Consider the following 15188-nt stretch of genomic DNA (forward strand, 5'->3'; position numbering starts at 1 on the left):
AGAAGGCGGTAACATTCACTAACATGCAGAGACATAATGTTTCTGAAATGTGGCCTGCTGTTCATGAGAACATCTGTCTTCCTCTTATTGTTTAGTTACTATCTGTTGAAGAAGCTGTAAAATCTTTCTCTGCAGTTTTTGTTGTTGAGGTTATTTTTATTAATTTCTAGTCTTGTTTCGTCTTGGGGGAATAAAAAAAGGTAACTGATGAACTGAATGTTGCCCAGTTCACCCCGGTTCTGACTGTCTCCTGCAGTCATCGAGTCTGGGACACAAACCAGCTCCTGCTGTGATTCCTCACGATAGGAAATGTGCGGCTGCCGCGCACGGATGTGGCTTTTCCTTTTTTTTTTTATTGTACAACGTGTGTGCGGACCCACCACAGCCACTCTGATGAGGCAAATCACATCACAGATCTGAGGTGGTGTGTGTCTGCATGTGTGTGATGTGATGTGTGAGGTGGAGATCAGGGTGACGGCCGGGAAACAGCCTCCAGTGTCATCCAGCTCTTTATGGTCGTAACAGTAAATGAGAGGCTCCATATGTGTTGTGATGAGTTTAATGTCAGGAGGGAAATTTGCCCTCTGAGCTCAAATACAAGCCAAAAGATAATACAACGGCTGCTGTCATTGATTTCAGTCTAATCTAAAGCTATGAAACATTAATTACAGCCGATTAATTCTGACATGATAAGAAGGTGTTGATGTGTTCTTACTGCACTCTGAGACATGACGTACCCTCTGGCAGGTCCTCAGCTGTTAATGGCAGATAGAAGCTGACTGTAGTTCTAAATGTAGGACCAGGGGACAGTTTTACCTCATCAAGAAGACAATTCATTCATCATACAGGATGAAACACCTGATATTGATCTGGTTACGTAATATATTGGTGTATTTTTTCTGAATTAAATGTCTTTTTTCATTTAAATGGGAGATGGAACATGTTTTGTAGGCTTCTCTGTTTCTACAGCAGCTGATGAAATCATTCTGTAATTAGTCTGCCCCGTGACTCTGCCTACTTTGCACATTAATGCGGTAGTTTGACAATAGTTGATGAAATATGGTTCAGAATTCAAACCAAAAGTATTATAAAAACTGCGTCGTTAAATCTTAAAAAAAAAAACTGAAGAGACCTAAAACCTTTAGCGGGCTAACCAGAGTGTTCCTGTTGTGTTGTTTTTTGACACTTTCAATTTAAAATCCGCCCTCTCACACTTTAAATAAGGCCCCCTGCATCCACACTAAAATAACCTTCTCAGATATTTCATGTTCGGGCTAAATATAGCTGACAACCAGGCCATCTCTCTGGCCCATATATGTGCTACCTCTCCAGCAGACCTATATGAAAGTGCCAGACATGGCTGCTGGGAGGCTTTGAGAGCCTCTGCAGGGCTATGATGTGCTAAAGTACGTCGTGTCTTGTTAAATCTTAACAGCCTGACAAACCACGGCTCTGGACAGACTTTAAATTTGGAAATGTTTAATTATACACGTTGCTTTGTCTTTCCATTGTGTTGCTCTTTAAATATACCCGTTTTAGCTGCTTCAGTCTCAGGGTCCTGGTGTTGTTCATGGTCAGCACCCCGGTGAGGTTCATGAGAAAGTTTAGAGCTCTTCCACAGCTCAGCCTGCACCCACCCACTCCCTGCCTGCTTGGCAAGCCTCTGCACTTGTGGCCTGGCAATCAGCAGCAGACGAGGCGAGGATGCAACGCAGCAAGCCAAACCATAACACTGCCCAAACTGACAGAGTGCTGCTCAGGAGGGGGATGGGTGCAGAAGGAGGAGGGTTGGGATTGTGTCATCATCTGTGAGTGCGCATTTATCTGCGGGAATCCTGCAAACGAGAATACGTACAGAGGAATATGATATGAGAATGCATGGATATTTAACGTCTGCGAGTACACAAACAAAGCCCTGAATATCAAACATGTTTCACAGGGGTCGGGACATCCCAGGCATGGAATGGAAATCAAACAGAGGCCCACTCTTACAGCAGCAGGCGGTGTGATCTAACACACAACTGGCTGAAGGTGAAGCCTTTTGGGGTTACTTGGAGCCAGTGGGGTGGTGTTGGTGGGATTTGGAGGTGTTTGGGAGGCAGGTGGTGGAGGGATTCATTCCATCTTTTCTTTGATCTGCTCAAGTGGCCTGAGGTCTGTGCAGCCTGCTGTGAGTGGGGAGGAGTGGGTGGAGGGTAAGTGGGTGGGGTGGAGGTGTGTGTGTGTGTAATGCAAGACATAAAAACCAAGGTTACGCATGAAAACACTACAGCGCACGGCATCACACTGAAAGGTAATTGTTTTAATGAGAATATGTGTCAGGTGAGATTTATATGAGAGGCTGCTTAGTTCATAAATCATACTTGTGCACACACACACACACACCTTTGTCTTATAAACACTATCATTCTCACTCACAGGCTCTCACACACATTATATGTGAGACAGAATATCGTTATGTGCTGTATGACAAAAGAATTCTATTATTTATAAGACAAAATATGGCGTGAGTAGGACTAAGCCGTATTTTTGAAACCACCTTTGTTTTTCAGCCTTTGTAAATGCTGAAAGCTACACATTTAATTCAAATACTTTACTGTAAATATGGAGTCAGGGTTTGGATCTCAGAGTGATGTATGATAAAGATGCTGTGCACAAGAACAAGTATGATTTATTTCTCCAGTGGCCTCTCATAAAATGACTGTGCGTAATTTTCCCTCGTGTTGACTAATGTTTGGTCTGTGTGGCCAAACCCACCATTCGTTCCTCAGACTGATGAGAACAAACATTTAGATTACGAGCTCAGTTTAACCCAGAGCGGGGCAGAAAGGAGGGCACCTTATCTTGCAGAGGTGGTTAATGCAGAGAAAGTGCATTAACGTAAAATATGGGGAGGAGGCAGCCTGAACAAGGAAAGAGGAATTCCTTGTAAAACAAGGGTGATATCACACAGAGTACATGTGACACATTTGCGAACGCAGCACAGAGTAGGTGGGCCGAGGGTGTAGCTGAGAGGGGAAAATGTCACTTGTCTCTCTCCCTCGTTTTCAGTCTGTCTCCACTTATAAAACTCCCATAAAACCAATAATGCTGTGCAGATGTAGACGTTTTGCCCGTGAGCTAACAATATAGAAGGCGCAGTATGTGGAGAATGCCTTTGATCAAGGCTTTATGAAGGAGACGGCCTCTTTGATGATTTTGCTGACATTTCCAGGAGACTTTAAAGACTCGAGTCGGGTTAATCAAATCAGCGTGCTCTCTCTCTCTTTGAGGTTAGGTGGCATGGATGCGGTCAGCCTCTTAGGAGTTAGGCTTGGAGATGAGGAGACATTGTGTCTAAGTGCTTTTTTTGAATGAATGAAAAGACCACAGATGCACGTCCCTCAGCAGAGCTCTTATCTATTTACATCTCTCTCTCCGTGGTGGACTTTAGATACGTCTCTGTCCTTTGTCTGAGCATTAACATTTCACTTAAAGCCGGTGCCATTCATCTTCACCACGCCGCTGATTTCTGGTGCTCGCAGCATACAAATGCACTCATCACACACACACCTGCATGTGCAAACACACCCATGCTGACACGTCCCGTTGGCTCCGTAGGCCACTGATGTATTCACCACCTTTTCTTACACGCCGTCGCCTCTCTTCTCCATCTGTCCCTTCCCTTTTTGCCATTTGGTCCAGACAAACCCCAAAACATGCAGATAACACTGGTGTAGATACAGCAAGCCTGAAGGAAGAAGAATGAAAGGATTCAGTTTATGTAATGGTTTCCCATTATAATTATGTAAATCTTTCCATTGTCAACTGGAACTGGATTTCTTGGATTTTCTGTTTGGCTGTAAAACAGACAGTAAAATGGCAAAGTTCTCACTTTTCTTTTTGCATTTCTCACCACACTGATTACAAGATGTGAACCTTCACAAATTTTATCACCTATTACGGGCAGTGCTGCTGGAGAGTGCGAGACACCGATGCCATTTCTGCAGCGGCTTTCAATTTTGAAAATGTTCGGGGCCATTAAAATGGTGCAGGTGCTTTCACACAAATCTGAATTATCAGACCTATTTCTGGAGTATTTTCCCCTCCTGGACACATCCATCACATGTACAGTTTAAAATAAGACAGAGTGCCTGGAATACTCGAAAAGGTCCACAAATTATATGATGCCATGTCGTGCCACCTGAGAAATGTGTCTCTCTCTCTCTCTTTCTCTCTCAGGCCCCTGGTATCTTTTGTCAGTTAATGGAGCTGAGAGATGAGGACTGAAATTGAGAAGCTCTCCCACAAGGCAGCATAACCAATCATATGATATTTTGGACCAGCTGCGGACAATCACAGCAGATAATGAAAAGGTTCACCCATCAGGGCCTGTGTCAGAGAGCAAATCCACCACTGTACTACTCTGTTTTCCCCCCACAAAGGTTTTAGTTTCTCTGGACTTTCATCCCAAAACAATCACAGAACTGTTCTTTGCTCTCTTTAAAACTAATTCTATATCACATTTAAAGCCAATCTGTGGCTCAGGGACACAGGAATCAAACAGTCCCCCTGTCAATCCCCTGTCTTTAAATATCCAAGTGCAAAATAACTGCTCTAAATTCAGGGGGGGCCCACATGTGGCGCCCGTGTGCCGAGCACTGTGGCCCGCGGTGTCGAGGTTTAACAGGCAATCACGTTTCTTCTTCACACCCCACTAACTGTAAGCTTTTTGAAATGGTCAGAGGAGAGACTGATAATTATACCGACACTTCCTGCATCGGCTAATAAGTGAGGGTTGTACAGAGGAGGCGTTGTAAAGTGGGAAAGGAGGAAGACGGAGCAGACGATGTGCGATATCTGGGTCTTATTTTTGACCTGAGCGTCCAAGACTGTTTGATGTTCTGACAAGCCACTGCATTAACGAGGCAGGTGTACTTTGTGGCTAATGAGGGCAACGAGGGGCAGGTGTGCAGGGAGGCGCAGCATCAGGTGAATGGCAAAGGCAGGAGACTGGTGGAGAGACGGGGACTGACAGTGTCCACAAAGAATAAAAGGACTGGAGGAAGGAAGAATGTGTCCCCTGGAACAGGTTTTCATTAATAAAAAAAGATCACCACAATGAGTAGCATCACTGTGGTGACACAAATCTGAGGACACACACGTTACACACTTATCATTACCACTGGTGTGTTTACATTGTGGGTCATATGTTCTGAGACCAATTAAATACCGTTCATTCTTTTTCCACAGCTAACACACACACACACACACACACACACACACAAATCGCTGTCTCGGCCTGTTGCCCCCAATTTCTCCTACAAGGCTCCTCCATCACTACTCCCTAATACCCACACCGCACTTAGGCAGAGCAGCAAGGGAGTACGACTCGTGTCCCTCCCCACCTTCCCTCTCCCGGGTGGGGGTGATGATCTGTAAAGAGAATCATTAAGAGGCAATTTGTGACTGAGACACGCGCACACGCGTTGCCCGAAGAAGGCTATCCATCACCAGCGGCTCTCATTCCTCACCCTGAGAAAGACGCAGAGGCCTCGTGCTTGTCTGCCTGACCTCTGACCTCCAATATGCATGTGCCTGAACATGTACACACAAGTATACACACTCATAAACAAGACAACAGGCAGGCAGCTGGAGGCTCTGGCCCAGTAACCTTTTGACCCCCCGGGCCCCCGGCCTGCTCAGTAATCCATCCATGGTCCAGTCACAGGTTTGGTCCCCAACAGAGTCCGTCCCTGATGAAGACGTCCTTGAAAAAGACACTCAGGCTTCCTTTCCTGGCCTGCTGCTGGTTTCGACCTCCATCCTGAAAGTCAGACACGCTTAATATATTCAAAACGCAATTAGCTAATTATACCCTATGCATAATGAGGACAGAGAATGAAAAGACATGTAATGGAGGACCAGACCATTTCAGGAACAATAACCCCTGCTTTCTGCTTGTTGACCCTCCTTTCTGTTTCAGCACAATAACTCCAGCCCCCATCCAGATAATGGGTGATTGTTCAAGTCGTGTTATCAAAGGGGCAGCAGAGAGGCCTGGGTGTTCAGAAGCAGCGCTGCCTCCTCTGCTTCGCCTTTGATGGAGGCTTCTTCTGCCTGAAATGTAATTCCTCCATCCTTCTGGACGTTGTCATCGTACTCAATAGCTTCCCCCCCAGCAACGCCTGGCGCTGCAGCTCGGCAACCTCTTCCACTACGTTCCTATGGTAACAACCCAGAGCGTGTGTGTGTAAGAGCCACTGTCTTATGTTTGTGTGCGTTCATTGTGGTCGTGTGGCTTATTTTCACATAATGAATCAATTATCAGGGCTGTGGACGAGCTCATTTGAATAATCGCAGACTGAAAAGAGAGAAAAAAAAGGCTCTGAACACAACATGAGTTTACTGAGCATCTTCACACATCACACACACACAGAACAGTATTTCCCTTGAAAAAGGCACAGCACTGTGTGTGTGTGTCTGTGTGTGTGTGTGGAGGGGAGAAGGTGTATAATGGGACGTCCAACTGACATCATTTGCCTGCCAATCTGCACCCTGCTTGCCAAACCCAGCCGCCATAATTGCTTCAGGGAGCAGGGCTGTGGCAGATACAGTGTCTCTAATTCAACCCGGTCCACCACATGGGAGGAAGTGGTGTCATACCGCCCCCTACTGTCCAATGTTGGTCCATGCTTCTGATTTATGAACACCACAGCCGAGCTCTGAACAGCTATAAGAGCCTGAAAATAAATATTTGTAGTTACAGTTTTATTTATTGTTTCTTCACTTAATTTAAACCATTTCTAGAAAAAAATATTTCATACACAAATTATTATTTAAAGTATGATTTATGTGTCTGGATGAAGTTAAGGCTGTATTGAAATGTGTTAAATAAAAAAAACAATGTTTTTTTAAATCTGCCATGAAATAGACAATTTCCATAAAGATGTTAGGTTGGCATCTGTCTTTTTTTTTGTTTTTAATTAGAAGCTTATCTTTTGTCATTAACATTTGAGGAGGGTTAATTAAGACTCATCCCTACTGCTGTGAGAACATTGCTTGGATTGAGACCTGGTGTTTAAAGGCCTAATTATTAATCCATGCATGAACAAAAGGAACGCTTCACCACAGGAACACAGACACAGAGCTAAAGCATTGGAGGAGAGTTTTTTTTATTTATTTAATAAGAGCACTGAACATGTCTGTGCTGAGTTTTGTGAAGCAGATGTGGAACAGATACAGTATAATTCCTTTCTGTACCTTTAATTATTTGCATCTGTGATAAATAAACACTTGTTATTAACACACTGTGCTCCGAGCTGCTTTTATGAAGGCGATGTGCTACACAATTGCACCACCCTGTGCTCACTGATCAAAGTACATTCATTTACTTTGGATTCAACTATGAGATTCACGGGAGTGTCTTTGAGTTTAGTTCGTCCTTCACTCTCTCACAGAACAGGAGGCAAGATAAAAAAGGGCCGACGACTGTTACGCGGGAATCCTCGAACGTGTAAAGGACGTCGCTGAACACGAAATTTGCATCGCTGCAGATCTGAGTGAGTTTCTGTTTCTCCGCCTCGTCACAGGAGATCTGATGAACTCTCAACATCGACATCCAGCGGTTCACCAACATTTTGAGGTTTGTCAGGGCCTGCTGGATCCCTGACGCCGTCTTGGAGGTCTGCTTCGCAGTCAACAGTATCTGCGTGAGGTCCTTGCTGTCAACGCACTCGACAGACACCTCGAGACCTTTCAAGCACCTGTCAAACTCCTTCCTGTCAAATTTTACAATGTATCTGAAAGTGTATGAGTCGACCCACATGCAGGTTTCCTCTGGATCCTCAGAACAGGCTGCAGACAATTCCTCCGCGTCCTTAGCGCTGCTCTCGGAGGATGCTGAGTCATCTTTAAGTCTGGTCTGGAGGAGCTTAATGGCGACTGCTGAGCTGCTCTGATCTGATTCCTTCAGATAGTCTGTGCTTTTATGGAGAGAGCCTAAAGGATTCCCTCCTTTGGTCCTGGCTGCTGAAATCTGTGAACTATCATCGAGTCCTGGGTGTTTCGCTGATATTTTCTCTGCAGGGACCAGGTCCACGCCTGATAAGGGAGATCTAATCCCTGCACTGATCACCTGATCGAACACGTGTCTGGAGTTGGCCTTTGCTTGCTTGGTTATATATTCTGTGGGCATTCTGAGCCTGGACCCAGCTCCCAGCTTCTCCTCTTCACCGCTGTCTGTGTCACTAAAGCTCTCTACAGTCGAGAAAACTTTTTGCCTTGAGGAAGCGTTTAGAGTTTTTGCATTTGAGAGCAGGCTTTGGACTTGAGTTGCCTCACCTGTGCTCTGCAGCGGCGTTGATAAGCTGTTTGAGGCCGCCGGTTCTCGCTTAGCTTTAGAACCGCTGCAGCTTTCAGCTCTGACAGACTCTGGATGAGATATTACCCTCGGATTAGGGAGAGATTCTCTTAGCCCGACAGCAGCAGTTGTGGCTGAGACTGTGGATTTAGGCTGGCTGGCCCTGAGGATGAGGTCCTCTCTCAGGGCCTTGACGGCAGCGAAAGGCCCCTCGATGACGGCTTTCCTCTGGCCGGGCAAAGGCTGGAAACGTACCGACCTGTGAATCGACCGCAAACTCTCGATTAGTGACGCTTGATTGCTGCCAAATACGGAGAGATCCACCTTAGCGCTGGCGACATACAGAAACACCTGCAGCACAAGAACACACCTGAATCAGTACTCTGTTTGATTAGAGTAAAACTAACCTGACTGACTGTCAAACTCATGGCCATACTTACGTCTCTGGTGAAGGGGAACACCGTGATAAGGTAGTCTTCAGGAAACTTGTTGTCCGTCATGATCTGTTGCTCCTTTCGCACCACCCTCTCTGCATCTGCCAAAAGTTTGTACTGTTCTGCTGTGGTCTGTCGCCATATAAACATGATAATGATGCTTCATGAAGCCATAAAGCCTGTCAGCTATTTCCTGTCACACCAAGCGCACGGAGTCTACCTCTGCTCATTATCTACCAGTCTAATGCTGGTTTGGTTTGCATATAACAGCATGTGACTACGATAATAGGACAAATTAAAGTCGTCATCAGATAGTTATACATCCAAGCAGCACTTCATGTAAATAAATGTTTCATTTATACTCCACCTCATTCTCATGGGAACCAATTACAGCAGGAGACGTGTTAAACAATGAGTGCGAGTGGATTACATACAGTGCCGCTGGTTTAATGTCAAAAGTCTTTAATGTGTTGGATTTTCATTTCCACTCACTTATAAAGCAGCCTCAGTTTGTGCCTCTCTGTGTTACCATGACAACCGAGTCACAGAGCAAATTATCCGATCTTCAGAAAAATAAATTCATTAAAAAAAAAATCAATTGTTTCTTATATCACAATGATATTTCCTGATCCAGAAATGAAATAAATACTTGCTCTTTTTGTAAGATTGAAAGCTTACCTGTGCCTGCAGTGCACACACACTGAGAATGGACCTTTTGTTGATACAGGGGCCATATTGTGTCCTGTAGTTACACTTTTGAGATGAACTGCTTTTGCATATTTATAGTTCCTGTATTTTGTTTGTTTGTTTTTTGTAAATAAGGGAGGATTAAATTAAATTAAAAGACATTTTAACCAGGTAGCTGAACATCTGTTTATGGAAAAACCATATCAGAAGCAATTACAAAGCAAAGTACTTTTTAAATGTCTTAAACATCTATTTTCATATTTTGGTTCACACTGCACAGACTGAGAAAGGAGATATGCTACTTCCTGTCACCATTTTTGTTTGAATTAGGAACTAGAAGCACAATCTGAGATATTGTTTGTAAATCCAGATGTTAGAAGAGTCTTGAAGGTTTCTGCAAGTATCTTCCAGTGATTTTCAAAGGTGACCAAGTATTTATTTTTCTGTAAACTGGATCCTCAGCTCTGTGACTTGAATGTGGAAATATGAGAGAGGAACAAACCGAAGCTACTAACACAAGAATCAGCTTTAAAACCGCCTATTTTTAAATGGAGTTTGGTGTACAAACAATAAACCGCTATCCTATCTATTGTCACCTTATTTACTTTAGCTTGTGCTCCTCGTGGCTCAGTGAGATTAGCTTGTAGCCTGTGTTTAGCTAAAGCCCATCGTTACCTTCAGCTTTGTCAAAAGTGACATAGGCGACTCCCCTCGCGTTGGTCGGGTACCTGACCCCCTCCACGTCTCCTCCGTGGCTCCTCCGGCGGCTTTGGAAGTGGATAGTCAGCTTGTCAACCATCCTGCTCGCGGGTAACAGGTCGGGCACGCCGGACACGACCACCGTCCGGCTGCCGTCCCAGGAGTCGGTGGTCTCCATTCCGGTCGTGGCCATGAAGCCTCGCAAACATCACAACACAAAAGGCGCGTTTTTTTTCTGCCACACTCACAACACGTTGCTATACACACACGCACAGTTTCGCCCTAACAGTTAAGTTTCCACTTTCACTTTGCTATGAGCTGTGCAGGAGTTACACACGCTGTAGTAACAGCATCTGTCCACTGGGCGTCGCTGTTTCTCCACACTTCCCTCACTGAGCAGAGGCTTTATCCAAAATGGCCAATTTATGCAGCTGGAAATGAGGCTGCTAAGCAGAGCAAATATCTCTGCAATGCCCAAAAGGCAGAGATACAAACTTCATGGCAACATTTTCCAAAGAAGTTGCCTCATCTGTTGCTTTTTTTTTTCTTTTTCTCCACACTTTAAAGGAACATCTTGCTCCAAGGAAACATTTCAATAGACCCTCGGTTCTCAGTTTGCTGACTGCAGATTATTACCTGCCTTTTAGACCGCAAGAAGTTATATCAACATGTGTGGTGAAAATATTTATTAGACTCAAACAAACAAATAAACAAACAAAAAATAATAATAAAGAAATAAAGCCACACAAGACACAGAACACCTCTTGTGATTCACACAAACAGAAATCCAAAAAAAAAAAAAAAAAAAAAAAAATGAAGCCAAGTAGAGTGACGAAATTGATTGCATTTCTCTTGTGCATATAAACATTTTAATTAAATATAAAAGGAAGTGGCCTGGCTGAGTGCAACAAACATGTGTATGAGGGGTTAAAAGGAAACCCAGGCCCTGTCTGATTTCACCCATTCTCCATCTTGATCATCACTTCAGTGCAAATGCAACATTCACTGTGTATAAAAGTGACTTTAAATATTTCAGGTAGTATATTATTCAGTGTTTATTATTGGATGGGCTCACATGGTACAACTGCTGCTGTGTGTTACTGTTGGGAGCATGTTATACAAAAGAGGAAACCCATTCTTATGTACCTAGAACGTGAGATAGATGCTCCTCACTTTCATGGACCAGTGACTGAGATCTAACTGGGATGCAGCTGAGGGATTTATTGATCAAAGTTAATTAAATAAAACAAATAAACTCTTGCTTTGATATGAATGCTAAATTATATCCTCTAAAGTGGCCACAAAACCGTTCTTGAACCAGGATCACGTAGATTATGTGTACGTTTTACTGTCACACTCACACGCCTGCTATCAAAAGAACCACAGTGGAGACATGAACATCTTAGCTGGCGTGTAAATCCCAAAGCTCTCCAGACATTTTCACTCTTTAACAGCAAACTTGAATTTTAGAACAGAGGCAGTCACTGATGCCTCTTACAAACAGAACCGAAGTGGTAGGTGGTGCTCGGTTTCCACCCTGAACAGACCTGTTGGCCAGAGAAACGATAAAAGAAACTAAAAGAAAATAAAAGTGAACATTCATTCTTCAAACATTTGATACTGTTTTTGATTTAGACAGAGTCTGGGGGACGGTCCAGACTGAGGCAGCAGAGGCAGGTGGTTGGATGTGCGTTCGTGTGGCGCTCCTTAGTTGCACCGAGATCTTAGCAGCTATGAGCCGGCTTTGTCCGAGTCATGCAGCTCCCCTTTGTGTCTGGTGCTAGTTCGGAGTTTAAAGGTGGCCTGGGGGCCGCTGTGGTGGAGCGCAGTGCTCGGGGCGGCGTATCTGGAAGGGAGCATGGCAAAGATAGAGTATGATGAGGCCAGGTCTCCGCCGGGAGTGTCTCTGGTTGTGTAGCACAGCCGGGGCTGATGGTCCGACAGCCGCAGGATCAATTCGCCCCCTTTGCAGAGCTCTGCCAGGAGGTGGTGGGAGTCTGTACAGCTGATCCCCTCCGGAGGATCTGTCACTTCCAGGATCTGACTGCTCACTGCAGACACACACAGACAGCACTGTGAGCAGCAGAGCCAGTAAATAAAACAACTGTCATGGGTGAACAGAAAAATCAGACCTGCACCATCGGGAGGCTTCAATAAACTGCTGCTGTCAGCTTTAAAGCTTTTAGGTGGAACGACGGTCAAACCTGTTGCAGCGTGCTCAAGCAAAATGATATTAAACATTATTTTGTGTTTTCAATGTTTCCTGATATATCAAATTTTCAAAAATACCCAACAGTGCGCCTGCTTTTTATAGTTTTTCTCTAAAAAAAAAAAAAGAGACAGCGACGTCATGTTGAACTTTCCACCACCACCACCACACAGGGCTGCGTGTAAGCTCCCTCCTTGTTGATTGAAGGAGTGAGGTTGTTGACAAGAGCACCTGAATAATGCAGAAAAATAGCTGGGCGAGTGCAAAAAACACACAACGCGATATTTGAAATAATCAGCACATTTCTTTTCGGCACAAATACCGCCAGGGCTGCAGGTTCCACTGCCAGGTGTGGATTCTGCCCTGTCTGTAATTTATTCTGCTTACATTCACAAACAGACGTGGGTTTTTTTTTTTCCGCAGCTATGGAGCGCAGCATATTCTGACACAATAAAAAAAAACGTGGTGTTATTTCAGCTAATCTGCTAAACAGGCTACGCAGCAGCTGGACTTATCGTTGTGATTCATCTCAACACGAGTTTCCTTTTCTGATTGACGTCTGAAAGCCTGATGTTTCGCACAGGACCGCGTGTCGTCACAAACTGCCAGCCTGAACTCTTACACAACACGAAGCAGAAAGCACTTCGTGATGCACCAACATTAACGTTCGGGGCTTCTTTCTGCGGAGAAGTCGTCAAATCGCGGCTAAAAATGTCTGAAGTAGAAGAAATGACTGCTGTTCAACTCTTCACTGAACTCAAGCCTCCCTCTGGACTTCCTATTACCTGCTTCACCTACACTGAGATCTGAAGACAGAGGTTTTCTGCTGGCCTTCCTCCCATGACCGCTACGCCAAACCCCGAGTGGACCCTGAGGAGGACAGAGGACAGTTAGGGTTATTTGCTGACCTGAAATACCATACACCAACTTAAATTTGATAAAGTAATATTACTGATTTAAAAAAAAAAAAAAAAAAAAAAAAGCATTTAGGTGTCTGACCTGGTGTTTGGACACCATGTGGGCAGTGTGGATCAGCGGAGGTCTGATGGAGGGTTTGTAATGCAGAGGCTGGCCCAGTAGAGAGTAGTGCGCTTCACCTACATGTCACAGCAAAAACACAAAGTTATTAAAAACTGTCAGACCAGTAGAAACCAAAAACTGAATCTCTGCAGTTTAAATTGAGTTATTTCTGTGCATCAATCCTGAGCACACATTTTATTTTGTAGGGGACACGCATGTTTTCTCTTTAGCATTTGGTGGGTGAGTGAATAAACACACACGTCTCTGACCTTGTCCACTGTGACAGAAGGCTGTAGGGAGCTGCGGGTGGTGGTGGTGCGGGTGCGGGTGGTGGGCCATGACAGGGATGGACGAGATGCCTGATGGGAGGCCCTTGACGCTGGGGGGCTGGCCTGGCGAGGGCGTGAGCGCCGGGGACGAGGGCAGGCTGCTCTACACACAAGACACCGACGGGAGCGGCGGGAGAGAACGGGGGAGGAACACAAAACACTTTCATTCAAAAAAAAGCAACCTCGGCTGTGCCTTCCTCTCACAAAGTCATTTTGTCGTTCAAGTTGTTGCTTTAATGTGCCATTCCATCCACATTAGTTCCCCTAATGTACCATTACACCCTAATGCTGAGGACTATTTTCTCCTCATTTTCAGGTTGCGGCAGTGTTGACTTCATTTGCAGAGCCTATTTACTAGGACATTTAACCTGCCTGGCTGCAGAGGGGGTTGGTTTTGGCTCAAGGGGGACCAGTCTCACATCACTGTCAAGACAACCAAACTAAATTGGCTTTAAAATTGCTTTCTTGTGATCTCAACTTTCTGACATGTACTGCATTGTCCTATGTGGCGAGCACCACCCGAGCACATTTCTAATTTAATCGAAAAATTATTTGGAAATTGCTGTTGTCAAGTTCAAACCTCTGGGCCACTTAGCCAATTAAATGTTTTCAAAAAGCAATAACACAACCTCAGTAAGGTTTTTTTTTTTAAAGGTTATAAATACAATCTTATCAATGTACACAACAAACGTGCTGCTTTCTGCCCATGGTGTGAAAAGGGTGATTGTTTGTGTGCCGTTGTCTTCTCCTGATCGATGCACTCGGGCAGCGTTTGTACCTGGGCGTTGTTGTCTGGAGGTGGAGGGAGCTCGGCGGGCCTGCGGCTGCGCTGGTGCTCAGGGCCTGGGTGTTTGTAGCCGGGCTGCTTCCGCTGGCAGGGGGAGGGGGCCCGGGGCTGCTGGCAGGGGGCCGCAGTCATTTGCAGCATCACCATGCCACTGCCGGGGGCCGGGGGTAACAACCCTGCACACACACACACACACACACACACACACACACACACGGATTAAAAAAAAAAAACAGACACAAACACACAAGCTGGATGTGAAACAGTTGATAATGACTGAAACTTAATGCTGCCTATTTTTTAAACTTAATTCATCACATCAGCTCATCATTTATGCACCAGAATAAACTGACACACTAAATGAGTTTTTGCCCAAAAGCTCTTTTTCAGCACTTTTGTTCAGCTACACACCTCATCAGTGCAAACCCTGCTCTCACACCGTGAGCTGCTGAGCATTTAGGTTTTAAGTGCCTTGATTATAAGGGCATGGCCGCAGTGCAATAACAGCCCATTCCCTTTTTTCCCGCTAAAACCCACGGCGTTGATCCAGGAGATCCAATTATCTAATTAGTTTCTGAGGCATGGCCGTGAATGATGTGACTTCAAAAAAACAACAACAAACAATCACAGGTTGAGACGTAACCTTCTGCTTTATGAACATAACATATTTACATGTAATTAA

At 44.8% G+C, this 15188-nt stretch overlaps 2 protein-coding genes across 12 annotated transcripts in view; both read right to left on the bottom strand.

The window, feature by feature from the left end:
- Window positions 1-6874: 6874 nt before the first annotated feature.
- LOC121177740 lies at window positions 6875-10467 on the bottom strand. Its single transcript, XM_041032064.1, has 3 exons — window positions 10138-10467; window positions 8782-8876; window positions 6875-8692 (listed from the first exon to the last, which is right to left on the bottom strand). The coding sequence occupies exons 1-3, from the start codon at window positions 10352-10354 to the stop codon at window positions 7394-7396; spliced, it is 1611 nt and encodes a 536-aa protein (XP_040887998.1). The 5' UTR covers window positions 10355-10467; the 3' UTR covers window positions 6875-7393.
- A 365-nt stretch (window positions 10468-10832) lies between these two features.
- Window positions 10833-15188, bottom strand: part of LOC121177737 (R3H domain-containing protein 1-like) — a 41521-nt gene continuing 37165 nt past the window's right edge. For 7 of the 11 annotated variants that reach the window (XM_041032057.1, XM_041032055.1, XM_041032056.1 and 4 more), the window contains 5 exons: window positions 14498-14682; window positions 13660-13822; window positions 13370-13467; window positions 13156-13240; window positions 10833-12212 (listed from right to left, as the gene is read on the bottom strand). In XM_041032057.1, the coding sequence (XP_040887991.1) occupies window positions 11893-12212; window positions 13156-13240; window positions 13370-13467; window positions 13660-13822; window positions 14498-14682 (851 nt within the window). In that variant the 3' untranslated portion in view covers window positions 10833-11892. Of the gene's footprint in view, window positions 12213-13155; window positions 13241-13369; window positions 13468-13659; window positions 13823-14497; window positions 14683-15188 lie in introns of those variants that run through there. The other 4 variants (XM_041032059.1, XR_005893354.1, XR_005893355.1 and 1 more) reach the window with 4 other exon arrangements.

The sequence above is a fragment of the Toxotes jaculatrix genome, chromosome 24 (genome assembly GCF_017976425.1).
Source record: "Toxotes jaculatrix isolate fToxJac2 chromosome 24, fToxJac2.pri, whole genome shotgun sequence".
Taxonomy (NCBI): Eukaryota; Metazoa; Chordata; class Actinopteri; family Toxotidae; genus Toxotes; species Toxotes jaculatrix.

Bases quoted from the DNA above. Each gene is read 5' to 3' on its own strand.
- LOC121177740 (XM_041032064.1), bottom strand. From the start codon at position 10,354: ATGGCCACGACCGGAATGGAGACCACCGACTCCTGGGACGGCAGCCGG. The intron at 8,877-10,137 runs GTAACGATGGGC...AACTTTTGGCAG, and splicing joins CACTTTTGACAAAGCTGAAG to ATGCAGAGAGGGTGGTGCGA. The intron at 8,693-8,781 runs GTAAGTATGGCC...CTTGTGCTGCAG, and splicing joins TGTTCCCCTTCACCAGAGAC to GTGTTTCTGTATGTCGCCAG.